At 40.4% G+C, this 11,190-nt stretch overlaps 1 protein-coding gene across 1 annotated transcript; it reads left to right on the top strand.

The window, feature by feature from the left end:
- Positions 1-775: 775 nt before the first annotated feature.
- LOC115569980 (ribonuclease inhibitor-like) lies at positions 776-2,707 on the top strand. The gene is made up of 2 exons (XM_030398235.1): positions 776-915; positions 2,484-2,707. Exons 1-2 carry the CDS (start codon positions 803-805, stop codon positions 2,704-2,706), a joined length of 336 nt encoding a protein of 111 aa, XP_030254095.1. The 5' UTR covers positions 776-802; the 3' UTR covers position 2,707.
- The last annotated feature ends 8,483 nt before the right edge of the window (positions 2,708-11,190 follow it).

Here is an 11,190-nt window from a genome sequence, read left to right as displayed (position 1 = left end):
TCTGGACCACATGTTGACTACAGACCAGAGAGGAGAGCTGCCCAAGACCCTGACTGACATGTACTCACACTTCCTGCTGGTTCAGACAAAGAGGAAGAAGCAGAAGTACCATGAGGGACGTGAGACGAGTCCACAGGAGCTGACGGAGGCTGACAGGGAAGTTCTTCTGAAGCTGGGGAGGCTGGCGTTTGAACATCTTGAGACAGGAAACATTATGTTCTACCAAGAAGACCTGGAGCGCTGTGGTCTTAATGTCACAGAGGCCTCGGTGTACTCAGGAGTTTGTACAGAGATCTTCAGAAGAGAGAGTGTGATCTTCCAGAAAACAGTCTACTGCTTTGTTCATCTGAGCGTTCAGGAGTTTCTGGCTGCAGTCTACATGTTCCACTGTTTCACCAACAGGAACACAAAGGTAATTAAGGCTTTTCTGGGAAAGAAACATGTTGATTCAACACTTGATGTGTTTCTGATGGGAGCAATAATGAAATCCCTTGAAAGTAAAAATGGCCACCTGGACCTGTTTGTTCGCTTCCTTCATGGCCTCTCTCTGGAGTCCAACCAGAGACTCTTAGCAGGTCTGCTGGGTCAGACAGACAACAGTCCAGAACTCATCCAGAGAGCCATCAACAACCTGAAGAAGAAAAGGAAGAAAAATATCTCTCCTGACAGAAGCATCAACATCTTCCACTGTCTGATGGAGATGAACGACCACTCAGTTCATCAGGAGATCCAAAAGTTCCTGAAGTCGGGCAAAAAAACAAATAAGGAACTCACTTTGATCCAATGCTCAGCTCTGGCCTACATGCTGCAGATGTCAGAGGAGGTTCTGGATGAGTTGGGCACAGGGAAGTACAACACATCAGAGGAGGGACGACAGAGACTGATTCCAGCTGTGAGGAACTGCAGGAAGGCTGGGTAAGTCCAGATGTGATTATCAAGACTGTAAAACAACATCAGTGTTAGAGTAGAGATCCTCCCTCAAGACACATGTACCATATAAAACCTCCATATTGGAAAAGTTTTCCTTAAATTAGTATTTAACCTGTTTCTTTATCAAACAATTAAACATGTTCATTTAGAAATGTCTATAAAAATCATTGTTGTGTTTCTATCTATGAAACTAGTGAACACTAGTAGCTTCTGTCATCTTCTCACTGTCTTTCTTTGGGTGATGGAGGCTTCAGAAATGTCTCCACAGTCGAGATTTTAATCCACATTTTGTGCACTGTTTCTTTTTTTAATGCGTCTTTAACGGTTCAGTTCAGTGGAGGATTTTATCATCACCGAGCTCAGAGAAGAAGTGAAGCTGTTACACACCTGAACTCCACTTTACACAAACTGTCACTGATACAATTATAATTACAGCTCAGTATCAGCAAGGACTTGATTCAATATGTGTCACGATACATTGTGATACGATGCATATTGTGATATATTGCACTTTAACACATAGTTAGTGAAAATGTAAAAACAGATGTGAACTACAAGTTGCTGTGTACAGTCACACTAGCCTCATTCACACGGCCCTGTCAGTGCAGGAATCATGCAGCGATTCTCTGCATCACCGTCTGTGTGACAGTTTCACTGCGGCTCTGATCCGCCTCCGGAGGTAGAATCAGAACCACAGAGGTGAGCCAGCGTCTGTGATTTTTACTGTAAATCATGATGACGGTCAGCCCTCCAGACAGAGACTTCAGTGAACTTTCCCCAGAAAACAGCCTCCCTCCCTGCGAGTGAGAGTCAGACAGCGTCCAGTTTACTGAGGGTGATTATTTAATTATGTAATTAAAAGGGAAAAACTTAACTTTGACTCTTTTCAGGATGTTTGGTGGGTCTGGATCTCAACCACAGCACATTATAACAGCATCCATGTGATTATAAACAGACAGCAGGTACATGTTTAGTTTAACAGCAGGACACCGGGGAAATGTGTTGAAAAAGAAACATCATCATCATGTCGTGTACCGTCACGGCTCTTTTGGATCCACAGCGCCGGCGTGCTGTATGAACTGACACACTGGTGCATCTTTAAAAACAAAAAACTAAATAAGCTAAACACAACAATGATATTTACCTCAAATGTCTCATAATAAAAACAATTTCACAAATTGAATCAAAATAAAACTATACTAATCAAACATCATCAATAACAAACAAACAACCAAATAGCTCCAACATCATGTTAAATAGAGTGAAACAAACAAATCACAGCATCTTGGTTGTTAGAATATGACACTTTACATTACAGCTGTTTGATGGACACTTTTGTCTAAAGCCTCAGATTTGTGTTCATCATGTTGCTGGTTTGGGTTTGACATGTGGACAGGAGGTGCTCAGTTTTAAACCACAGACATGCTGATCAGTGACTGACCAGCTCAGACTCAACAACTGACCAGCTGATCACAGCCACTCATGTTCATTTGCTTTGTGATTAAACTTGCAGTGTCTATTTTAATGAAGAAGTTTTTTCTCTGTCATCACAGATTTAGTCGTTGTGGACTCTCAGAGATTCACTGTGAAGTCGTGGCCTCAGCTCTGAGGTCCAACCCCTCCCATCTGAGAGAGCTGGACCTGAGTTACAACAACCTGCAGGATTCAGGAGTGAAGCTGCTGTGTTCTGGACTCAAGAGTCCAAACTGTAAACTGGAGGTTCTGAAGTCAGTTCATGTCTTTTTCTCTTATACACTGTATATCTACCTGATTTAAATCTGTCACAGATGTTTTAGTTTCCTTCAGTTCTCTTGTTTTCTGTGTTTATCTGAGCACAAATCACGCAGCTCTTTTTAATGTTTGTCAGTCTGAACATTTGATTCAGAATTCAGTCTGAACTCAAACTGGGTTGGAGTTAGTACAGAAACTGACATTTATACATAAAGGCCAGTCTCTGTCACACATACACACACACACACACACACACACACACACACACACACACACACACAGAGGATACAAAATTAAGATGGTTTGCTTATTACAAGGAGAAATAAAATCAGTAAGAGAACCGGATGTGGAGATGTTCCCTCCTGGGCTCCACTGAGCCTCTCTGAGACCTGCCAGTCTGTGTGTAGCCCCGCCCCCTTCGAAGAGCGACAGCAGGAGATGATGACAAAATGCCAGCAGGATGTTGTTTTAACGAGCGTTGGCTTGAAAATGGTAATTACAAACCATGGTTAATACGAGGACCGAATCAAGAGTGGCGTCATGCAAGGTCTGCAAAAAAGATTTGCAGATTTGTGCAATGGGAGATTCTGCGCTCTCCAGTCACATGAAATCTAAGTTAAGACTTTTTGAGTAACTTAGGCCAACACTGCACGTTAACACTTTATGCTATGCTAGCCATGCATGAATTGTCCCCCCCAATAAAAATACCCTAAATTATTCAAAATTGAACAAATGTATTTTCAGACTTCACATTCTTCACATTTTACATTCACAGCAAAAAGAAATGATTGAAATGGTGGAACAAATAATGTTTGACAAATATATTTCTGACTCCACATTCCCTCTCTGCTCTCCTCCACAATGCAAATGAATGGGTAGTTTCTTACACAGACGCTAGCTAGCTGGATAAAGTTGGTTGCTTGTTAGCACTAGCCCTAATACTTCTACATGCACTAGCTAGATGGCTCGCCTGCTGCTAGTGCACATTGATCAGGTGTTTGTTTATATTAGCTAGCTATATTACTGTGAAGTGAAGTTGAAGTATTTTGAATCATTCCATAATTAACCAGTGTCTGTCCTAGTAGTTTACACAACTTGGTTAGAGCTTCATATTTTGATATTCATCCATATTACCGTATTGACCCGAATATAGGACAAGTTTTTTTTCGGTGAAAATTATGTGTAAAAGTGGGGTCGTCTTATAATCGGGGTCTAACCGTTGACACATGCTGATAGTTGTCTGGGTCGCTACACGACCGCAACAGCAGAGGGCGCCATCTTATTGTAGAGACGTCACTGACACTGTGGCTGCGGTTATCTGTCAATCACAGCGGAGAAGAAGTGACAGGAGATGAAAAATGGAGAGACGCGGTGATTTTACGGAGCAAAGTGGATCAAGTGTGGCAAGTTAACAGACATCTGAGGCGGAGCTATGATGCTGATTTTAAGATAATGGTGATCAATGCAGCGGAGGTGCCAAACAACTGTCAGCCAGCCAAGAAATATGGAGTTACGGAGTGTAACGTCCGAAGATGGCGGGTCCAAAAAGACCGTCTGAAAACGCTAACAGTAAGAGAAAGCTTATCGTGGTCCTCTAAGCGGCCGCTTCCAAGAGACTGACAGGAGGGTATGTGAGTTTGTTACTGAGAAACTAATTTTGGTTATCAGAGTCTTTTTCTGAAGATTAGTCTTGAAAAGAGGGGTCGTCTTATAATCAGGGTCGTCCTATATTCCGGTTAATACGGTAATTAATCATGCATAAAGTAGTCCCACACACTGGGAAGAAAGGAAGATGGTGAGAAGGATAAGAACATGAGTAGACATTACATGCCCGAGACCCTTAAAATGATGATTTACTAATATAACATTTAAGTAAGCAGTGATACGCACTGTTGGCTGTTTAGGACAAATAAACAAGAAAGGTAAACACAATAAATGATTCCCTGTGCAGCACTTTTTGAATGATATGGCGAGCCTCTTCAAAGTTGTGATTTCTGGTGGCATGGTAGGAGTCTGTGGCCTGTGTGTCAGCACACATGCAGCCTGGTAGCAATAGAAGGATGGCTGAGGAGAAGGTGGAATTTGATGCAGTTTGGACTGATGACACGTTCAATATTAATATTAACTTTGATAAATAAGCGAACAGCGCTCAGTGCAGACAGGCTGTCAGCAGACGAGTCACTCACACTGGTTAACATCAGAGCTCAAAGTGCCAGAGTCAGAAACTGACTGTTAGTTTGTCTCTGTAACGTCACACCAGGCGCTGACGTCTGTTAAAGGGAATGTTCACTTTTCTCCACCTTTCATTACTTACTTCTAATAAAGTAAGATAAGATGGCAAGCCAAGACTTCTTACAGACAGGTGACACATTCTGAAACATCAACATTTATGTGAAAAAAGAAAATGACAGGGTGCTCTTTTTGGATTCGGGGTCTCTCTTTGTCTCAGTGCGAGTGTGCCTGAAGAACGCCAAGTGGCTTCCCTTTTTTTGGATAAAACTTTGTGTTCTCCTTTAATTTCTAAACTATTTGGCCGTTATGAAACATAATTTTAGATGTTTAGAGCATAATACAATGTACATAATTATGATAAACAGTGAAAAAAATAAATAATCATGAGTATATATCAGGGTTCGTACGGGTGCTTGAAATCCGTGAAAGTGCTTGAATTTCAATGTTGTATTTTCAAGGCCTAAAAAGTGCTTGGATTTTAGTTTAAGTGCTTGAAAGTGCTTGACATTATAACTCTGTCTTTCACAAAATTGAGATGGACTGGATAGTTTGCTTATTACAAGGAGAGATAAAATCAGTAAGAGAACCGGATGTGGAGATGTTTTCTCCTGGGCTCCGCTGAGCCTCTCTGAGACCTGCCAGTCTGTGTGTAGCCCCGCCCCCTTCGAAGAGCGACAGTAGGAGATGACAACATGCCGGGAGGCTGCTGTGTTAACGAGCGTTGGCTTGAAAATTATAAGTACAAACTATGGTTATGACGAGGACCGAATCAAAGAGTGGCGTCACGCAAAGTCTGCAAAAAGGATGTGCAGATGTGTGCAGTGGGAGAGTCTGCGCTCTAAAGTCACATGACATGTAAGTGAAGACTTTTTGAGTAACTTATGCCAACACTGCATGTTAACACTTTGTTTATGCTAACCGCTAACGTTAGCTAAACCATAACACGCTAAGGAATAATTAGCGGACCATTAATCACGTTACGTGACCTCGTTAAGTTAGCGCCTGACTGTCTGTGTGTGCAGTCTGTGGCCTGTGTGTGTGTGTCGTCACACATGCAGCCTGGTAGCAATAGAAGGATGGCTGAGGAGAAGGTGGAATTTGATGCAGTTTGGACTGATGACACGTTCAATATTAATAAACTTTGATGAATAAGCGAACAGCGCTCTATGCTGCACAGAGCATCTCTCCTGCTGCTCACAGCCAGTCAGCAGACGAGTCACTCACACTGGTTAACACCAGAGCTAAAGTGCCAGAGTCAGTAACAGATAGGTGACACATTTTGACAGTGTTGGGCAAGTTACTCCAAACATGTAATGCATTATTTATTACTTGTTACTGTCATTTCAGTAACTTTATTACATTGTGATATTACTGTATTCTAATTGTAAGGCATTACACTACTATTGCATTACTTTTAAGTTACTTTCACCAACATTCACAACCACTAACACTGAAAACAACAGTTTTTGAAAGGGCTGGCCATACTGAACATGAATTGCAGTGTTAAAATTGAAACATTTGGGGTGCACTACCTGTTTCATGAGAATATTTATATTGAAAAATCAGTATGTGTCATAACTTTGTGTATGTCAACACCTTGATCGTTATTAACATAAGGGAAAGCATTTTCTAAAAGCTTCTGTCCTCTAGATGTGATTAAACATGCATGATGCATAAACATGTCCCACCTTCCTCTATATATCAGGGACAGTACAGATTCTTAGAATGCATCTACATTGTATTGAAATGTTTTGAAACACACACACTGATTTCCAGTGTAGCCTAAATCTGTTCATGGGGCAGAAAGTGGTCGTACATCTCAAAATGGTCGATGTTAACACTCAAATTCAGTTTGGGCAGACCTTTCAAAAACAGGGGGGAGCCTACATTGTAAGGCCCTTTAGCTAATGTTTATTGTGTTTAACAGAAGTTTTTGTATGTTTTATCTGGATACAAACTGATGTAACACAGACTGACATTATGTCGCTATATTTATATTACAGTCAGTAGCCCAGCAGCACTAACCTGTTGAGGCAATAATAGCTTACCTTGTCATTGCTCGCCTGGACGGGGATCTTGCTCACAATTTTTCTAAAAGATGGAGAATCCACTGTTGAAAGTGGCAGCATGTCTTTGACAACATACTCTGCCACCAGTCTCCTCGCTTCTTGAGGTTTAAGCATCGCAGAACAGGAGAATGTTTTTTTCTCCGCTCTCATCCTCAGTTTGCTTTCTTTTGGTCACTAGCTTAATGTTAGTGTGACACCGCTCTAGATGTTTCGTTAAAGGACTTGTGCTATTTTGCGAGGTAGAGAGATCTTTTGGTTTTGCACACAAAATGCACTTAACTATAATGTTCTTCACATCCTTCCAGTCATCTTCTCCTCGATCAATATTTCTCTAGCATTATATGCATTATAACACGCGTTACTGAGATTTGTACTGAGTAAAATATTACCTTTTTTTGTTTTGTAATGCCTTACATTACTGTGTTACAGCAAAAAGTAATGCATTACAGTAATTGCATTACTTTTGTAACGCGTTACTCCCAACACTGCATTCTGAAACATAAAGATCTATGTCAAAAAAGAAAATTACAGGGTGCTCTCAGTCTCTCATTGTCTCGGTGCGAGTGTTCCTGAAGAACACCAAGTGGCTTCCCTTTTTTTGGATAAAACTTTGTGTTCTCCTTTAATTTCCAAACTTTTTTGCCGTTATGAAACATGATTTTAGATGTTTAGAGCATAATACAATGTACAAAAATGAGTGTATATATTCCTGTAGATATGTATTCTACCCCAGCAATAAGGTGGACAAATTTGAAAAGTGCTTGAATTTGACCTTGAAAAATGTGTACGAGCCCTGAATGGAGCATCTTACTTTACTGAGTAAAGTTTAGAAGATGATTTAGGATGAAGCTCAGAGTCAGTCAGCTGCTGCTGATGATGATGATGATGATGAAGTCTGAACGTGTGAGCAGAGAGTGAGTGCTGGAACAGCTGTTTGTAAAGTGATGCATTTACTTAAATACTGTATTTGCCTAATACTGTAATATATGTACACTGTGTATATAATATGTAAGATGAACGAACCCATACTTGCCAACATTGGGTTGTGAAAAATAGGGAGATTTTTTTCATCTGTGTTTCGGCCCAAGGAACAAGGTTCTTCACCAGGTGTGCATATAAATTGTCATCATTTCCTGCCTTGTATTTTAAACCTGATGAAGGAACCTTGTTCTGAAAATGTTGTTTCTTCTATATTCAATAAATGACTCTGTTTACCACTGAGGACAATGAAAAAATTAGCAGTTTTAATTGTTGAAATGAGTACCAAAAGGCTAAGAAAAAAAAAAAATTCTAATTTGGGATTAACATATATTGAATAAATAAATAAATAATAAGGCAGTTACACTGCAATGCATTTAATATGCAGTATTTATTGCACATTAAATGAAAAATACATACATCCTTCCCTCCTCAAAATCTCAAAAGTACTGAAAAAGAGAGTGTACAGAAATACAATATTGGGTTCTCCACCGGCTGGCTCTGACCCAGGGGAAGGTCTCGGTCCATGTTGTGTTAAATCTGGACGCATATTTCTTTTTTTCTTTTTCAGTTTTTCTTTTCTTTGGAGGAGTGTCAGGTGTCACTCTTTCTCTGACTCTATCCATCTCTGTCTGAACGCTGAACTGAGCGGGAAGACAGAAACCACCAGCGGGTGACATCTTATTATTATTAGTTTGGCAACCCTGGCCTGCCTCATACGCGCATGCAGGCCAGGGTTGCCAGATACTGCGAAAAATATCCCCCACAATCTTACTTGTTTCCTTCACTGTAAAAAAGGGAGATTAAGGGAAGATGTTATGGACCGGGAGCATTGTGGGAGATATGGTTAAAAATCAGGAGTCTCCTACGTGAATCAGGAGAGTTGGCAACCCTGCGAACAGAACCGTCCGGTTCGTCCTGTCGGGACTTATTTTCCTGATAGTGACCTCCGTTCTATATATTATCCTGCTTATTACACGGTCACTTGTCAACACTAAAGAAAACTTGACACAGTTTGTCTTTTTACAGTTTATTTGTTACCGTTCAGTGTTTTTCAGCAGAGAAATATAGTTCACCAAACCGACGCCATTTCTCTTCTCCCTCTTCGCTGCTTTCCTCTCTTTTTCTTTTCTTGACCGGTGACGACGACTCAGCCTTTTGCCAAGAGTTGAAATCACCGTATTTACCAAGAATATTAAAGTTAATGTGAAACTCATCCATACTAGTGGCCTAGGAGCAGTTTTTCCTGATATGAAGTAGACTACAGATCAGCTGACGTCGCTTAGCAGCCGAAGACTCTGCGGTGATGAGTGACCGGACTACTTACAGAGCAAAGATTTTAGAGCGCGGAGTGATACGAAATACGTGAATCAGAGGCAGAAAGGCCACTTTCCTTGACGACGGTCAAATATGCTTAGCAACGGTCAGTTATATGAAAATAATTAATGTTTGGAAGGTTCATTGAAGTGAATGGAGCATTCTGCAGCATTAAGAAGAGCCGTGTGATAAATTTACATATCAGCCAATTTAGAATTCTACAGAAAACATCTGTCTCAGTATTTTTAATGAATTAGAAACAGAAAAGAATGAAAGAACAAAATTAACATGATGTCTGATGTGATCATTGATCCAGACCTGACTGAGATCAGCAGCTTGTTATTAATCTGTGTTGACATGAACAGCTGTATGAATGTTGTGCTGACATGTGGACGATGTCTGTAGAAGGCTGATGATGATCCACAATAACACAATGACAAAGTCTCTCTACTCATTTTAGAGAAAAGCTCATTGATGAGGACACAGTAATGTTGAGCTACACATTTAAAACCTGAACACATCTGACTGGATTATAAAGTGATTTTTATCTCCATCATTTATTCTTTATTCAGATTGATGGACTGCAGTTTGTCAGAGATCAGCTGTGCTTCTCTGGCCTCAGCTCTGAAGTCCAACCCCTCCCATCTGAAAGAGCTGGACCTGAGTTACAACAAGCTGCAGGATTCAGGAGTGAAGCTGCTTTGTGATTTTCTACAGAGTCCAAACTGTAGACTGGAGAAACTGGAGTCAGTTATTGTTGAATTAATATTTAATTTACATTCATACATTACTTACATCCATGAAGTTATAAATCTCCTTTGGTTCATATTTTCATGTTTTTTTAATCTAAGTTCAGTCTTCAGACTTCTGTTTCTTAAAATAACTGTAGAAAATGTTCAGTTAGTTGTTAAAGTAAATTAATGTTTATGATTTAATCTGTTAACAGAAGATCCTCTGAACTAACATTTGATTTACACACATTAGATTATAAAGTGATTTTTATCTCCATCATTTATTCTTTATTCAGATTGTGGGACTGCAGTTTGTCAGAGATCAGCTGTGCTTCTCTGGCCTCAGCTCTGAAGTCCAACCCCTCCCATCTGAGAGAGCTGTGGCTGTATAACAACAACCTGAAGGATTCAGACCTGAAGCTGCTGTGTGATCTGAAGGAGAGTCCAGACTGCAGACTGGAGACTCTGAGGTCAGTAGAGGGTTGGAGTCAGTTCATGCTGGTTTCAGCAGTATTGTACTAAACACAGTATCAAAGTAAAGATCCAGTATTTCCTGCTTTCCTCAGTGAAGCTGTGAGAGGAGAACAGTCAGCCAATCAGACGAGCCAGAAGCTTGTTGTGATGGTGTGTTTGAGTTGATGTGAAGACGACTGTTGTTGTTGTGTTCATGTCTACAGGAAATAAAGCTGATCACAGCTGACAGCATCACAGGATGTATAGAGACAGTGTCCTCATTCATCAAACTGTCGGAGCATCAGATCTGATCTCAAAGTGTTTGTTCTCTCATTTCAACACTGAAGAACTCATCAGTTCATGTTTGTCACAGCTCTCAGATCAGTCTGACTGAAGGCTCTTATTTCAGAGAACCATCATTACATTTAGTAACCATGTGGTCTGTATACAGACCAGAACCTCTGCTGAAGTCCAGAAACCACAGCTGATGTTTTACTGTTCAATGTAGGACCTTTAACCTTGTATTTATATCTGCCCATGTGTCATTTGATTTGTCCAAATATTTTATAACAGACTTCATATTTACACATTTGTCATGTAATGTTTCCAAAGTAGATGAAATCTTTAAATGTGAGTGAGACTCTGGTTTTTAACAGCAGTAAATCATCATTAAAGTGAGCTGTGAGTATCTGTGTTCCTGCAGTAATGATGCGTTCAGGGACTGTCAGCAGTTTATTTCCACTGTGTCC

This window comes from Sparus aurata, chromosome 19, assembly GCF_900880675.1.
Source record: "Sparus aurata chromosome 19, fSpaAur1.1, whole genome shotgun sequence".
Lineage (NCBI taxonomy): Eukaryota > Metazoa > Chordata > Actinopteri > Spariformes > Sparidae > Sparus > Sparus aurata.
This window is presented reverse-complemented; position numbering and strand designations above follow the sequence as displayed.